We start from the raw sequence: 17,337 nt of genomic DNA, 5'->3' as shown, positions 1-17,337 counted from the left end.
GCTGTGCCCCACCTGCCCCTAATGACCAGTCGCCACTGGTGTTTGCACACAATTTGGCATCCATTTGGAATAGCTATGCAAAGTAACTCTTAACTAATGATGTAAAAATAAAAGTAGAGGAGTAAAAATTACAATATTGGCATCCAAAATGTATTGCAGTATTGTGAGAATACTACCTCAAACATGTTGCCTACAGTACTTTAGTAAATGTAATCAGTTACTTTCCACCATTGCCTTTACTCTCTTAAAGGGCCATGACAACCAAAATACAGCAGGAAGATGTCAGTTGGAGCTCAGCTGTAGTTTTGTTTTTTAATGTATAGCCGTTAAGAAACAGAATCGGGCTTTTTTTGCATAGTTTCTATCGAGGTGTAACAGTAAACATAGCAGTCTACCATGGAGTCACCTCTCCTGCCTCCACACGTCTCCCCCGGTGCCTCAAGGAGCACCTGTCGTCCCGACATCCTTTGCGTGTCCAATATGGAAGAACTGGTGGTGGAGGTCCGTGGCTCCAACGGGGCTTATTACAAGGTAAATACCGGCTTATCAGTTTAGCGTCAAACACGACATCATCGTTGAACGATACAATATTTAAGTTTGATTCTCACGGTCCAGGCCAACGGTTTCCAACTTGCTCTGAACCCAATAGCAGCTTGCTATTAGCTTGTACTAGCAATGCTAGCCAAAATTAGCTGGCTAAGCTAGCACCGTTCACTTGTTTTTGCTAACTGACACTTTTTAACGACCTTTCTTTATACTTAAAATGGACGAAACAAGTTTTTATCTTAAGTTATTGAAATACATATCCCATAAATGCTTTTATTCAGTGTTTTTGACGAGCGTTTACAGCTTCACCGAGCTAAAAGTTAGCTTACTGTTGACGTCAAAATATGTGGCTCAACTTAATTGTGTTTAGACGCTGCGTTGAAAAATATGTGCTGCTGATAGTAGCTGTATATCATTTATTCGTTTAGTGGAGTTATATAACTGATATCAGGGCTACTGATTATATATATTAATGTTATTAAAGTATGTGATGTTTAGGAGGCACCGTGGCTAGTTATAACAGGGATTCTGAAAGGCACCAACTCAACGGCTGTCTATTACTTGATACTTCATCACGTCGAAGCTATTTTTTGTATGTGTATGTGTTTGCCAGCTGTTCCTTGTCAATCCTGACCAGCTGGCATGCCAGGAGAGGGTCACTGATACCGCAGACTACAAAGCTATTTGCAGACCTACTGGCTGTCTCTTTGCCTCCCATCTCATCTCCTCCGTTTCCTCTCGCCTTCTCTGGTCTCCTCTGCTCCACGAGCTCTTTCCTTTTATCCTTTCTGGCCTCAACTCCTCACATGACTTGTTTCTGAGTTCCCCAGCTTGGTTACATGACTCATTATGACTCTTGAACTTTTTTTATGGCTCTTATTCTATGTTTCTATAAAAATGCAATGTGATTGACACCCTACCTACACACCTTTAACTTTGGAACTGTCTTAACTTCCTGAACACTAAGGACATTTTTGGTGTGTGTTTACATCCAGTCAAAACACTTCTTTTACAGTTAACAGTCTTGATGTGTATGATCTGCAAAAAATACTGGAAAACTATTTTTACACTTCAACTAATGCTTTTTACAATCATAGATTCATTTGTATTTTTATGTTTTGATCAATCATTCTCCCTCTACACAATATAACATGGCCATTACAACTCCTACAATACCTTCAAATTGTATGTTAATGGTTTTGAATTGAGTTTTGTTACAGTTTGATTCCTACCAGCATTACAAAGTAACATGAAGTGTCTGTTACTCTTAATAACCAGAAGCACTTGCTGTGAATAGTCTTGTTGGTAATTACTTATATATGTTTTTATCACAACCCAACAAACAATGTAGTTGTTTTTAGGCCAAGTCTCTGGGTTATATGTTCCTTACATTGCATTTGTCCAACTTTTGTTGAGCTCCTGTAAATGAATACCAAATGCCTGTAATGCATAATTTTCTAATATTGTTTATTTCCATAAGTCAAAGTCAACATTCTCTTTCTTGTACTTAAAATAGGTGGCACCTAATTTGAGTCAGCAGTCATGTTCTTATGTGTTTACCCCGGTCTGTGTGTCCTGCAGGGCGTTGTCAAAGATATCCACGATGACTCTCTCACCATTGCCTTTGAGAACAAGTGAGTGGCTCTTTTCCCTCTGTTCTAGCTGTTATTTGTCAAACATGACAACATGTAGTACACATGTAGTACACTGCCATGTATTAGCAAGGTAATACATATATGTTATTTTCAGTTGGCAGCCAGAGCGCCAGGTTCCCTTCCATGATGTCAGGATGCCACCGCACGCTGACTGCAAGAAGGAGATTGGAGAGGGCGAGGAGGTGGAGGTCAGGAGGTCACACACATGTATAAATATATTTGAATTCCCTTCATTATGCCTATTGTACTTGTGTCTTACTCTGTTGGGGTTTTAATCTCCCGTCAGATCCTCTCCAGAGCCAATGATCAAGAGCCTTGTGGTTGGTGGCTGGCTAAAGTCTGCATGATGAAGGGAGATGTGAGTATTGTTATGAAAGCAGTATCCACACACTCCATATTAATACTGATACTAATACAGATACATTTTTTAGTGGTGCTCTGTTGTAGCCTTATTGTCATTCACTAGCAGAGCATTGATCGAAGTATGTAGCTAATATAGTTTTTATGTTGTCTTTTATTAAAGTGTTATTTGAAAAAGCTTGTTTTCCACTTTATATAGTAAAATCAATTCATCAGAATCATAGTATGTTATCGTAGTGGACATTTGTTTTTTCATCAGTTGCTTCATTTTAGAATGCAATAAAATAAATAAAGAATACGATAAAAGTATATATATTTAAACATAAGAAGTTAAAGTAAGGATGTGCAAAAAATCTAATTGAATACATATATTTACATAAACATTAGAAGTAAAGTAGTATAGTTTAAGTAGTTAGGTTTTCAGAGGTTAAAGTAAAAATGTGCACATTGTTCTACAAGTATATTAGAAAATGTTGTTGCGGAATGCGACAGTTTAAAGGGATCGCTTTAAAATGTTGGTGTTTATTATTTATTCCCACTGAGCATGTCTCTCTTCTCAGTTTTACGTGATAGAGTATGCAGCCTGCGACGCCACCTACAATGAGATCGTGACCTTTGAGCGTCTGCGTCCGATCAACGCTAACAAGGCCATCACCAAGAACTCCTTTATCAAGTGCACTGTCCCTGTTCCTCAGGATCTACAAGAAGCGTATGTTCATTATCTTACCACTGACAACTTCAGGAGGGACACATCTGAAATCCATGTACTAAATAATGCAATGATAGTAATGAAAAATAACGACTATTTATATAGAAGATTGTTTATTGTAGGTGTTGCATTTATCTTTATATATCTCCAATACTGTTGGATATAGTATTTGTTTACATAAAGGATTAGGAAATATTAACTAAAACATTTTTCTCATGTACCAGGTGCCAGAATGATGGCGCCCATAAGGAGTTTAAGAAAGCCGTGGGAGCCTGTCGCATCACATACTGCCCTGAGACCAGCGAACTCGTGATTGTGGTAACAGGCTTTGGACATTTTGATATTCATTTGAGCATCCACACTATCACACGATATGTTCCGACTTCTTCTTGCTCATGTTCAGACAATGGTTGACTCACTTACGATTATAGTTGTCGTCAACAAGGGAGCAGCCCAACATATTTTATTTCTTTCTTTACATTTTATGCCCTGTGGTTGTATGTGTAGTCTACCAATGAGGCGACAGTGAAGCGTGTGTCCTTGCTGAGCGACATGCACCTGCGCAGCATCAGGACCAAGCTGCTGCTGATGTCACGCAACCACGAGGCCACAAAACACCTGGAGGTCAGTGGGTTTAGTCGCTCTTGTGAACACATGAGGTCACACATGAAGCTTTAGCGCTATATTATATGAATTACATCTGGAGAATCAGGTCGGCACATTAGCCAGGGTTTCCCTTTTTGCACATATTGGGCGAAACCGGAGATTGTCTTTTTCGGTATCTGACATTGGTGTTCTCAAAAAAAGAGATAATGTCTAGACAACTTCATGTGTAAAGGGGGAACCATTTGTAACCTCAATCTGATAATTGTTGAGTAGTTTTACACCTAATAATTCTGATAATGAGTGTTAAATCAGAAATGAAACAATTTGAGATATGTAAACCCAAAATTAGATGTTTTTTATCTTTTGATATTCATTTAATTTCAAACCTTTATTTAACCAGATTGGTCCCATTGAGATCATAGATCTCTGTTTCAAGGGAGACCTGCAGCAAATAGGTTCCACATGAAACATAAAACAACATAAAACAATAAAGGACATCAAACAACATATTTACAGGCTACATTTACAAATACCCATAGTTTCAAAGAGCATTTCATTTAGCCTAGCTTTAAAAACATGCAGAGGAACAAAATTGCTCAGTTTCAATTCTAGCTGCAGACTGCTCCAAGCAAGTGGAGCTGCGCACATAAAAGCTGTCTTACCTAAGACAGTCCTTGCTCTTGGCACATCTAACAAGACTACATCATGTGATCTCAGACAATAGCTGCTTGCAACTCTCTGTGTTATCAGAGAGCAGATATAATACGGGAGTTTACCCAACATGACTTTATAAATAAACGTGTACCAATGACTGAGCGTCTGTACAGTTAGTGAAGGCAAACCTGCCCTGGCATACAGGGTACAGTGATGAGTAAGTGCTTTACAATTAGTGACAAATCTCAGTGCGCTGTGATAGGCGGCATCTAACTTGAGCAGGTAATGGGCAGGTGCATTCATATAGACCAGATCACCATAGTCCAGCACAGGTAAAAAGGTCACAGAGATTAGCCTTTTCCTGGCCTCAAGCGAGAAACAGGACTTGTTTCTGAAAAAGAAACCTAGCCTAACCCTCAGCTTTTTAAGCAGGTTATTGACCTGAAGTTTAAAAGTGAAACAATCATCAAGCCAGATACCAAGGTATTTGTAACAGGCAACCACTTCAAGTTGTATTCCTTGCACAGTAACAATATCCAAAGCAGTCTCTGGTGTCTTTTTAGCTTTTGAAAATAACTTTACCTTAGTTTTTATCAACATTTAAAAGAAGCTTTAGTTCAGAGAGCTGAGTCTGAATAATGTTAAAAACAGCCTGTAATTTAACACCAGCCTCCTTAATGGAGGGACCTGCACAGTACATCACGGTATCGTCCGCATACAAATATAAAGTTGCTCCATCGACATTTTCACCTAAACTGTTGATGTAGATGGAGAATAAAAGTGGACCTAAAACAGAACCTTGTGGTACACCATTTGTAATGTTTAACCACTCGGAAGACAGCCCATCAAATTGAACACATTGGGACCTTTCAGAGAGGTAGTTCACAAACCACCCCACTGCATGGCTGGATATGCCAATACTGAGTAGCCTCTGCTTCAAGATGCGATGATCGACGGTATCAAACACTTTGGAAAGGTCAATAAATAGAGCTGCACAACTCTGCTTATTATCTAAAATACTCGCAATATCATTCACAACTTTCATTGTGGCAGTGATGGTGCTATGTTGCTTTCTGAAGCCTGACTGATGTTTAGACAGGATGTCATTTGTACTGTACATAAAAACTCCTTTACCTGCTCACTCACTAGGCGTTCAAGAACCTTAGCCAGAACTGACAACTTAGAGATGGGCCTATAATTATTTAAAATAGTTGCCTCACCTCCTTTTAGTAAAGGCAGGACATATGCTGACTTCCATACTTTTGGAATTGTGTTTGTGCTGAGGGAGAGGTTAAAAAGAGAAGTAAGAGGTGGAGCAATAAAATCTGCAGCTATCTTTAAAAAGAAAGGTTCTACGTTGTCCGGGCCAGCCGGTTTCTTAGGATCTAACTTGGATAATGCTTCATGAACAACATTAATAGTAAAAGGAGTAAAACTGAAAGGGTTTTCCAGATCACATTGTTCAGAGTCACATACTGTAGTGTGTATATATATATAAAATATATTTTACTGCCTGTCCACTTGGGCTGGAAAAATAAAGTTCAAGGATGGTGAATCATTTATAACTAATATATTAACTGATAGCATATGAAACTTGTGCAGACCTCCAGGCAGCTGGTGTCGTCCTTCCAGGAGGAGTTCATGGTCAGAACGGATCTGATGGGCCTGGCCATCGGCAGCCACGGCAGCAACATCCAGCAGGCGCGCAAAGTTCCAGGAGTCTCTGCCATCGACCTGGATGAGGAGACTGGAACTTTCAGGATTTATGGAGAGGTAGGTTGTCATGTGCACAAGTCTTGTTGGAGGCATCATTTGAGTGATGGGGAATCTTTAAAGCAACAAATGTTGAACTTTGTGGGACAGAATGTACATGTTTCATTCTTACCGTGGTTGTTTGTTGATTTTTCATTGGATTTATCCCTTATTTTGTTATAATAAAGCAACTGTGTGCATGTGTTCTGAAGATATAACAGAAAAAGTAACCCTGTGTTGCCTTTCAGACAGCGGAGGCTGTGAAGAAAGCCAGGAACTACCTGGAGTTTCTGGAGGACTTTGTCGAGGTGCCCAGGGCCCTTGTTGGTATGTAGACACATTTACACCCTAAGCTACAAATTAAAAAATCTTTTGCTAGGGGAAGACGGCTATGAGATCCTCAATGCGTTAAGAGTAGTGCCACATTAGAGACAATTGTTATCTGATTTGTATTACAATATATGTGCAACTCCTTATTTACCATAGTTATTCACTCCTTTAAAATATGCATTTTGTCGGTCCATCATCTCTTTGACTTGCCGCTCATATTTTCCCTGCTCTCTGTCCCCAGGCAAAGTGATCGGTAAGAACGGGAAGGTCATCCAGGAGATTGTGGACAAGTCGGGTGTGGTGAGGGTTAGGATAGAAGGAGACAAGGACAACAAGCAGCCCCGACCGGAAGTAAGCCTGCTACTGCCTTTCTTCACTTCCTGCTCAAAGAGTATAGCTGAAAGCCGTCACCAGTTTTGCTAACTCTATACAAATAATGTGCTCACTCTTTCCATTTACTCAGTCCCATACTAACATAAGCCCTATGTTTTTTTGTGTTTTGACGACACAGGGAATGGTGCCATTCACATTTGTCGGAACTAAGGAAAGTATCGGCAACGTTCAGGTCTTGCTGGAGTACCACATCTCTTATCTCAATGTAAGGAAACGTGTGTGTGTGTGTGTGTGTGTGTGTGTGTGTGTGTGTGTGTGTGTGTGTGTGTGTGTGTGTGTGTGTGTGTGTGTGTGTGTGTGTGTGTGTGTGTGTGTGTGTGTGTGTGTGTGTGTGTGTGTGTGTGTGTGTGTGTGTGTGTGTGTGTGTGTGTGTGTGTGTGTGTGTGTGTGTGTGTGGCCGGCCTAACAGGCATTGACTTAGCCACAAGCGTGTATATAGAGCTTCATCAGCTTTGCTAAAGTGTAAATAGTATCACTGCATTCATTTTGCACTGTGCCGATAGCCAAACAAAGTGATGTCAAAATGATATACTCTAATGGTGCGTTCACACCGGAGTGTATTCTGCGGTGTAATTGAAGGGGGCCGCCACAAACACTCGAGTTCAATTTTTTCAACTTGAGCGTTATGTTCGCATGAAGCGATCTCGCGGAAGCCAATCAGTGGTGAGGGTCACAGCCTGCCGTTACTGACGTTCAACCAGAAAACATCAGCCGTTAGCTGTTAGCAGTTAACAGTTAGCACTCACATATCTGTTCAGAAACTGGACAAAAGTTAAACAAGTACAAACCACAGACGGTCTGTGTCATGACGAATACAGTCGCTGCTTTATTAATGTCTGTAGGCCGTTGTTATGAGTGTGGCCGGTCAGAACATATACAACGTTAGTTTAGCCTGGTCGATCCGATCTTCATTCAGAAAATAAGCATTTTAAAAGGTTTTTCGCCTGCCGTCTTGTCTGCAGACTTGTCAAGCATTAATTCATGGTTTAGCTCCCGAGCCAGCGAGTCTTGTTTGAATGATATAAACACAGCTGACAGCCGCAGTGAAACCTTTATATATACAGTCTATGGGTGAAACTCGAGCGTTTAGTGCAGGGGTGCTCAACCTTTTTTGAACCGAGAGCTACTTTTAAAGTTGCCAGTCTGCCGAGATCTACCAGTCCAAATAGAGAGGCGTAGCCATTACTGACAGCCTACTACCAGGTAAATACACACTTCTACTTGAACGATGAATACTTCATAAAATACTGCAGATCCTTTATCTTACCACTTTCTAATCTACACACATACAAGTATTTAACTGAAGTTACACAACAGTGTTGTTGATACAGAGTTGGAGTTTATCCACACGTCACATACTACAGTGGGTAATGTTTTCAAGAAATATTGAACAGTGCTGCCACATATGACACAGGAAAAAAAGAAAAGACTCTGAACACTTTCTTTGCCATTATATAAAAATAGTGTTGCTACAAAACAAACGAAAACTTACAGCTGATTAATAACGGTATCTAACTTGAGTTTTTATTATATCAAAAACCTGTTGAAATGCTACTGTTATTTTTACTGTCTCCAAAAAGCGCTCCAGGAATGCTTCTTTCACAACTTCGCCGTCTTTGAAAGACTTAATGTGTTTCGCAAGAACGTGACTGACACGATAAGATGCTATGGTATAGGGGTGTTGAAAATAATCGTTTCTACGATGCATTGCGATGCGGACGTGGACGATTCGGTATCGATGCAGTGACGGAAGATAATCGATTATAGCGTAGTAACGTTGCTTCCTGATTTTCCGGCCGCGGCTTTACTATAACTTTTTTTTTTCTGTCACTTTAATATCAAATCGGTTGGTGACGTGACAGCGGCACAGCAACACCAAACACGGAGTCTGCTTTATCCACCAACACAAGAACACCAGTCCAGAACCAACAGCAGAAGGACCCGCTCTGAATCACTCCGTGTCGCTGCGGCTCAGAGACACAGGGATTTATGTTTTTCAAAAATAATCGCGTTACAATCATGTCAGGTTTTTGGTGGATTTAATTAAGTCTTGGATTGCAGAGTATGAATGTCCTCTAGCAATTTTCAGACGATATATACGTGTGTAAAGTTTGTGAAGGCAGGAGGAAAAAAGCTTCCGCGATCACCGTCTCCTCTCCGTTCCTCCAAACCCCGCCCCCTCCCTGAAAATAATGAGTGACAGGCTGATAGTGACCCGATAGAAACTTTATTATTCACTTAATCACTGAGATATAATGAAGCTAACTTAATCTCATACATTCATGGGATTTATGTAACAGTAAGACAGCGAATGTAAGTGTGCACCCACATGCAGTATTTTAGTTGTTATATGCTGTTAAATACTCCTGTTGTCTGCTGTGTTCAGACTCAAGTCCTGTGTGTGATGCCACATTCAGGACATTCAGTGTCCTTTTTTTAACAGCAGACTGTTGCTAGAAGCTGCAGCTAGACTGCAGAAGCATTATTTGTTTTGTTTTTGAGGATGGAACAATTTCACACACAGATATAGGGAGGCTAGACCTATACAATTCATTTATACAAGACATTTATGTTATTGATTTCTGAAGCACTTTCTAAATAATAAAAAGAGAGTTCATATGTATTTACTGCATGTATGCATGAAAAATAAGCCATGTGCAGTAATATAGAAAATTGAGGATGCAACGCATTGGTATGAATCGTGATGCATCGGGATATCGAATTGAATCGAATCGTTGACAGGATAATCGTAATCGAATTGAATCGTGAGACCAGTGAAGATGCACAGCCCTACTATGGTAGCTAGCATTGCTCTTGTTGTTGGGCCTGGTGAAAATGGACTGCTGTGCATTTAGCTGTCCTTTCAGGCCCCTCCCCTTTTGGGAGCGTAGGGCAGAATTAGGAGGGAATTCCATCTCGTAGTGTTTGTGCACTGTTTTGAAATGCCGCTCCTAAATGACCCTTCTTCGATAAAGCCACGCTCGCATTGCAGATGAGACAGATGGACTTTGAATTGGAATAGATACAAAAATAATCATCCTCCCACTCGGAGTGAAAATTATATATTTTGGGCTTTTTTGCTTCTGCCATAATTGCGGTCTTGTGTGTGTGCGGACTGTGACTCCTGTTGACACGGACAACGTCAGCGATATAGTGCCCACTGCCCGACACATGGGGTCACGCCGGCCAATCACAAAGCTTTGATGCGTTCAAGTGCATTATTCTGGCACAGGAAGATTATGTTACAGGACATTAACGATACAACAGAATATTGTTGTTCTATTTTTAGACACATCTCGCGATCGACTGGGAATCTCCCCGCGATCGACTGGTTGGGCACCCCTAGTTTAGAGCGAAGCGAATATTCGCATCGCGTCCGGTTTGAACGCAGCATTAGGATGTCAAAATGTAAAATACTTAGTTCAGCCATACAGTAGTTTTTTAATGTTAAAGACTGCCTCCGCTGACAACAGAAAGATTTTACTCACATTATATGACACTTTTAGAAGAAGAGCAGAAGCCATATACTTTGTGGGATAATCGGCCTGAAACTAATTCATATTTTTGTTATCTATTTTTTCCGCAATGAATTATCTGTGAAAGAAAATAACATTTGAAGATAATAACCAGCTAGACATTAATTTGAATATCCAAATATTAACGAGCACAAATTATATTTGTTGTTATTATATTTCACCATCTTGTAAATAACTGGGAAACCTCAATATATTTTTTAAAATAACTTTTCCGTCTACACTGTTAATATTAAATGCCATACAAATGTGTGATCATGTCCTGTGGTGTGAATTTCACTGTACGTGTGTCCTGTTTTGCGCATGTGTTGTGCGCTGTTGGTGCTCGACGTTTGTTTGTTTTGCACGGTGTGTGTGTGTGTGTAGGACATGGCGGAGCTTCTTGCAGAGGGACAGCAGCTAGGGGAAGAGCTGAGGAGGCAGTTTGTGGATAATACACAGGGAAGCAGCCTAGTGAGACTCAGAATAAACAGCACGAGGCCCACTGGATGTGATGTGGATGTGTGTATGAAGATTAGGCATTTGTACTGAATGATGAGCCTTTATAGGAACAAGCACACTCTCAGAGATATTCTTGATTTCCTGAAATGTAATAAATACTGTTATACAGAGTGGCGTTTGCTTTCATTGTTCTCTTTAGTCTTACCATTTCTGCCTTCATTCCTCTGCTAGGAGGTGGAAGAGCTCCGTCTGGAGAGGATGCAGATTGATGAACAGTTGCGTCAGGTCACCCAGGGTCACCGCCCAGGTGACAGAGAGAGGGGGGAAAGAGGAGGAGGAGGAGGGTACAATACAGATGGCAGTGCCAACGCCTCCTCTTCCTCTTTACATGGCAGTCGCTCTTACAATGGTCAAGGGCGCGGGCGCAGAGGCCACGGCTACAGCACCGGATATGGTATGGAACTTACATTCAAAGTGATCAACTTATTTACTGTCAGACATTGTAGTGTTAACAATGTGTCATAACGGTACGTCCACACAGCAGCTTTAGAAGAATCTTCCACCGCTTCTCTGCCCATTGACTTTGAATGGGGATGACGTCACTTTGCCTCGCTTTTCACCGAACTGCATTGTGGGGGAGCGAAGCGAAGATTTCCAGGATTTCCAGGATTCCAAAGTTGAGCAATGTTCAACTTTTGAAGCTGAGCTGGAAGCGTCAGCCAATCAAACACGTTTATGCAAATCTGACAGTAGAAGCGCTAGCCAATCAAACCGCGTGTAAGCAGGGAGAACCAGACCGCAGTTCATTTCCTCATATTCCAAACGAGAAATTACGGTAGCAAATCACCCGGTTCTTTACGACCAGAGCTATTAACGGGATACAAACCGGAGGAACCAGGCATGGAGGGAGGTGGCAGAGACAGTGGGTGAAACTGGTAGATTTTCGCCTGTTTGGGGAGTTTATATATATATATATATATATATATATTGCTCGCATAAAATCCCCGGGGTTTTTTGCTTTGTATGTCGGAGGCGGGAGATTCATGTGATTGGTTGTTGGTCGCATCGCTCGCAAAAAATCCCCAAGCTGTCAGACACGCCCAGCTCCAAGATTTTCAAGATTTTTGAAAAGCTGCTGTGTGGACGTACCGTTAGTGTGAAAGAATCCAACTGTGCCACAGTATTACAATATCAGAGTGTGTTAGAAGGGCAGGGGCTCAAATTCATAAAAATAATGCTTTTTTTTGTTGCCAAGCCTTAAAGGCATACTCAAATGTATTATTTAAAAAAAAAAAACCCATGATGAAATTTAGATTTTGACTTTCCTGGGATCTGATGAATATTTATGCACTTGTTTTTATTTAGATTCAGATTAAAACCCAAAATCCTATCACCATGTTTGCTGCTCTTCCTCAAAACGTTCTGCACATTCAAAACATGTTTTAATGTTCTCTGGAATTTTGAGAATAAAGTGGTAGTATTTTTTGAAAAATAAAGGACACAAGTGATTCCCAGTATTTGACCATCAGTCCTAACCTGTCTGTGTGGCGGTCTCTCTGTCATCTGTTTGCTTTGCTCTTCCAGGCACCAACTCTGAGCAGTCCAACGCCTCTGAGACAGACTCAGAGCGCAGGGATGAGCTCAGCGACTGGTCCCTGGCTGCAGACGATCAGGACAGGCGAGTTTTTAATGTTTATTTTGTATAAAATCCACAAATGTACAAAATGTGAAGCTGTTTTTAGTGTTGGCTGTATCATCTCTACTGAAATGCAGCTACATGTTATATTGACTGACGGGTTGACTTACAGGGAGAGGGAGAGAGGCTCCCGGCCACAGAGAGACAGCCGCAGGAGGCCCGGACCCGGCAGAGGCAGAGGAGGGCCTGGAGGTCGGGGGAGAGGAGGAAGAGGAGGATACAGCAACAGCTCTGGTAAAAGTCACACTTGGAGGATTTGAAGAGTAGCACATACAATTGCCTTTCTCTCGTAAAAGTCTAGTTCGACTTACCTATAGAGTTGTGCAGGAATAAGTCCTTAACCCGGATATGAGTTTGCATTTAAACTTTCTTGAAGTACCTCATCGTTTTGGTTAGATGCATATATTATATAAAATATGTCTGTCATAAAAATGGCGGTTGCAAGCAAGGGACTAACTAAGCTTCATCACATCAAACTTTAGCCACCATAAGTCGTTTAGATTGTTTCCAGCTTTACGTTAGCTATTTACTTCTGTCGATTGCATTTGTGCTTCAACTGTTGAACATATTATAAGTATCATATTGATTCTTAGTGACAAATAAATCCATTGGCTTTCAGTGGCGAGAGCCCTTGCAAGCCTACAGATATGTCATCATTGCGTCACTCTATTACATCTGTGAATGTTGACCCTTCAGCCGGGCCTCGCGACCATGACGATAACAGTGCCTACAGAGTTGCGGAGGCAAACACTGAGACAGACCAGACTGCTGATACGGATGCAAGCGAGTCCAACTTGCCTGCAAACCGACGCAGGAGATCCCGAAGGCGCAGAACAGACGAGGAAACCACTCTGATGGACGGCATGAGCGAGTCAGACAACACCTCAATGAGCGAAAATGGAATAGGTAGGGAAGCCACTGCTTACCAGACTTATACTCCCAAACTCAAACAGTACAAACATCTCAAACACTGTTGTCAAAAGGTCTGTCATACATTTCCTAAAGCTACTAGTTCTGTTTCCAGCTGTGGGAGTTGTGCAGAATGTGCATCATTTCCCATTTGAAGTGTCAAAGGAGCCTGTGCAGTTTAAAGACAGGCCTCTGGTCCGAGAGGCATTTTAAGCCTCAAATCCCTCTCTTTGTGCTGGCCTAACACCCTTAGATGACTCAGAAGCTAAACCTCAGCGTCGTAACCGTAGTCGACGTCGCCGCGCCCGCCTGCCTGAGGAGAGGCAGCCAGGTAACCATGGCTACTGCCAGTATACTCCTCCCCTAAACAGTGCTCCTAATGGCTTGGCTAAAAGGTTGCACATATCACCAACAACATACTAAATCAAAGGGTTGTTGAAATGGTTTAGATCTTATTAATAATGATGTAATTGCTTGTTTTTGGATGTGGTTGATTTACTAGCCTAAACTGTTCACACTGGTTTGCCGTGCAATTTAGAAATATGCATCGTAATACTTGTTCACTAACCACTGTAATACAGCTTGTCTGTCTTCACGTTGTCAGGCTGTCAATGGCAGTCCTTGTTTGTGTGGTGTGTCATTGTAAGCCTAACCTCCAACCCTCTGTTCTGTGTTACATGTCAAGAATACATGGCCTCAAGTTAGGCTATTGTATTCTACATAGAGAAGTCCAAAAGTGCTGATAGGCTCCTTTCAGACAGGATCTATTGTAATGTTCTTCACATCACTACCAAAGTGTTGTGTGTGAAATTAATATGTTCTGATTGCGAGTGACAAATCTGCTCAGTTTCACAGCACTGAGAGAGAACTCCTGATTCAATGTCATGACTAGGTTTTTTCTTCTGTGCGTACAGTGTCAGTGGCTGACTACATATCCCGGGCTGATTCTCAGAGCAGAGAGATGACAACCACCAAGGACACCAATAAAAACAAAGATGTGGTTAGTATCTAAATGTTACGTCTTTATTCTGGATGGTTTCTATTTCTACCACTCAATTTAGAAGCTTTCTTTATGAAATATGTTATTCAACTTAAGGTTGAATGTGTTTCAATTTATGTTTTATTTTTATAAATTATATGGTCACAGGGCAAAGACAACCAAATCAAATACTGTTAAAACCTACTTACGTAAAATAACAATCCACAAATTGGAAAAAAGAGAAATTAATGATCAATATAATATGTAGGATATAGTTAACCGCTAACAAGTACATCATTATTCTCTTAGTACATTGTCAATGGTCACATCTAACTGGAGGGTCAATAGTAATGTTTTGTGCTCTAAACCTCAACCATTTTACCAATCGATCGTCAGATATAACAACTTATTTTCTCAGGTTTTCATTCCATATATTTAATCTACAAGATTCTTACATTTGGAGTTTATTAAGTTATCATTTTTTTAACCCCTTTCGTTGTAATTTGTTTAAATATTGCTACTCTTATTACTTCGAATAAGTAAGAATCTGTGTTATACTTTCTCAGTAGAAGGAGAAGTGGGTTTTTAATTTAGAGATGATTCCCAGAAGCCACTTCAAGCTTTACATGACCGAATACATCACTATGGTTATCTGTCGCCTCACCGCAGTCTCTCCAGCCTTTTGACTACATGTGTCTAACCCTCATTTCTGTCCAGGGTCAGGTGGATGCCATTGCTGAGGACAGCCCGCCGTCGGCCCCGGCAACTACCAACGGCTCTAACAACAATGCTGGAGACGGTGAGCGCAACAAGACTCCCGCCAAAGTCTCCTACCAAGGGGACTGCAACCCACAACCTGTCGCTAACGGGCTCTCCTAGTCAGACCTGGGCGAAGGAAATGGTTTCAAATATTTGAAATTCTTTGGCTGCACTCAATTGAATCTCCCTGTCTCTGGAGCAGCTTTGTAAGGAAAGCATTTAAAGCACTGTTCTCTTTTTTACAAGTATTTGAAACCTGTTCCGCAGTTTAAGAGGTCTGAACTCCCCTTTACACGTGTTCTGTCCAACTATTCATTTGAATCGTTTTTTTATTACGATAGTTCTTCCTGTATAAGCTTGCCAAAGATAGTCAAACACACACGGACATCTACTTAACTGTACTTCTCAGTCCACTCTTCACTGAATGCAGTATTTATAAAATGCAGACAGGGATTATTGGTAAAAAAACAATATCATAGCAGGATTTTAGAATGTGTCTGCCTTTTACCAGGTGGACTCACAACCTTTTTTCAGGATGTTTTGTGCATCTGAAGTAGTAAATAAAATATTCTGCATGAGCAGCACCACCGTACAGATAGGTTTGTTCGGAAACCCAAGTATGTCTGACATACATGTGATCATCTGTTGTGCCTTCAGAGTAGATTCAACATGTTGTTGCCTGGCTCTGCACAACATCTGAAATCTTTTCACTTATTTCCGTGCTGCATGGGTCCTTCTGGCACTGTAGGCAGGTGGAGGCCAACACTGAAAGAGTGTGAAAGGATTTCGGAGGCATATCTCTATAAAATCAGGTGTGTCTATTCTTAATGTTTGTGGAGAAAATGAGTCCAGTTATCCTTTATATATATATATATAAATATATCTGTTGAGGAGTTTGACATTAGCTGCTTTCTGTTTTTCAATATGCAACCACTTTGGTCATATAAGAATTGTTATAACTGCGTGTCTGGAAAAGAAACAAATAATTGAGTTGTTTTCTTCGCACTGAAACATAACCTTTTTTTCTCTTTAAAAAATTGATTGTAGTTGAGTCTGGAAACTGTCCTGTTAAGTGCTGGACAGAAATGTAGCCATCAGTGAAACATCGAATTAACATCAGGCACTTTGAATTTAGAGCAAGAGGGTTGATGAGTGCTGTTTTCTGCCATAACTCCAGCTAAATGAAGAGAATCAAAGCTCATTTAGAGCGTCTTAGGGGTTATTATACCCTTTGTATGCCCCTTATTGCAAAAGTCCTGTGTTGACAACCCTGGTGTGATGTTGCTAGAAAACAAAGCCCAGGTGACGATGATGTCATTTTCATGGTTCTTCCACAGACTGGCTAGCTGGAAACTGGTCACGACTGTTCCACTAAGAAAGGAGATTTATTTGGTTTATTTATTTTAAAATGTACAGTATTTAAAAAAAAAAAAAAAAAAAAGCAAAAAAAAGAGAAGCTCTCCTTTTTCTTGACACTAAAATATGCGTTACCTAGGTTTTTTTGAGACAAATGACAATTTGGACTACTGAGAGTTGTGACATCCCAAGTGTTTTTGTTGGGTCACCTACAGTATGTTTTGTTTTTTTAAAGGATCATTCTGGTTGGTTGATGTGCAATATGTTTTGTATGCAGGTAGTTCTTAAATAAACTCGATCTTCCATGTAGATCTAAAACTCAACTGTGTCTGACTCTTTGAAAAAAGCAATATGGGAAAAATATAATGCAAAATGTTGTTTGATTCAGTTTGGACCTGAAAGAGTGAATGTTATCGGATTTACATTTTAAGACCGTTCCATTTTTCTTGAAGAGCATGATGAGTTCCTGTTTATCCACTTTTTAGGATTTAGCCATGAAATTATATTTAAGTAGCTTCAAACCTAGGTATAGGATCAAGTACCATTTGTGGTAACTAATTATATTTGGCAATTTATTCTAGAAATAGAAGGTCACTTTAGGACGGACCATGTTTATTTTATTTTAATGATGAATAAAATATAGTTTAAGTCCCCGTTTG

At 40.5% G+C, this 17,337-nt stretch overlaps 1 protein-coding gene across 2 annotated transcripts; it reads left to right on the top strand.

The window, feature by feature from the left end:
* The first annotated feature begins 249 nt into the window (after positions 1 to 249).
* On the top strand, positions 250 to 17,001 carry fxr1 (FMR1 autosomal homolog 1). Of its 2 annotated transcripts, XM_034080577.1 has the most exons (18): positions 250 to 531; positions 2,128 to 2,180; positions 2,296 to 2,389; positions 2,488 to 2,559; positions 3,122 to 3,270; positions 3,495 to 3,588; positions 3,778 to 3,894; positions 6,133 to 6,303; positions 6,531 to 6,609; positions 6,854 to 6,963; positions 7,124 to 7,210; positions 11,211 to 11,433; positions 12,564 to 12,657; positions 12,788 to 12,909; positions 13,372 to 13,581; positions 13,838 to 13,915; positions 14,499 to 14,584; positions 15,281 to 17,001. In XM_034080577.1, the coding sequence occupies exons 1-18, from the start codon at positions 397 to 399 to the stop codon at positions 15,440 to 15,442; spliced, it is 2,136 nt and encodes a 711-aa protein (XP_033936468.1). In that variant the 5' UTR covers positions 250 to 396; the 3' UTR covers positions 15,443 to 17,001. The 2 variants fall into 2 exon arrangements, with proteins under 2 accessions (XP_033936468.1, XP_033936469.1); XM_034080578.1 differs by lacking the exon at positions 13,838 to 13,915.
* The last annotated feature ends 336 nt before the right edge of the window (positions 17,002 to 17,337 follow it).

The sequence above is a fragment of the Pseudochaenichthys georgianus genome, chromosome 4, assembly GCF_902827115.2.
Source record: "Pseudochaenichthys georgianus chromosome 4, fPseGeo1.2, whole genome shotgun sequence".
In the NCBI taxonomy this organism is placed as follows: domain Eukaryota; kingdom Metazoa; phylum Chordata; class Actinopteri; order Perciformes; family Channichthyidae; genus Pseudochaenichthys; species Pseudochaenichthys georgianus.
This window is presented reverse-complemented; position numbering and strand designations above follow the sequence as displayed.

What these genes read in the sequence shown, in the direction of transcription:
- fxr1 (XM_034080577.1), top strand. Translation starts at nt 397, where the DNA reads ATGGAGTCACCTCTCCTGCCTCCACACGTCTCCCCCGGTGCCTCAAGG. An exon ending in CCAGCGAACTCGTGATTGTG is followed by an intron (nt 3,589 to 3,777) that starts GTAACAGGCTTT and finishes TTGTATGTGTAG; the next exon opens with TCTACCAATGAGGCGACAGT. An exon ending in GCCTGAGGAGAGGCAGCCAG is followed by an intron (nt 13,916 to 14,498) that starts GTAACCATGGCT and finishes CTGTGCGTACAG; the next exon opens with TGTCAGTGGCTGACTACATA.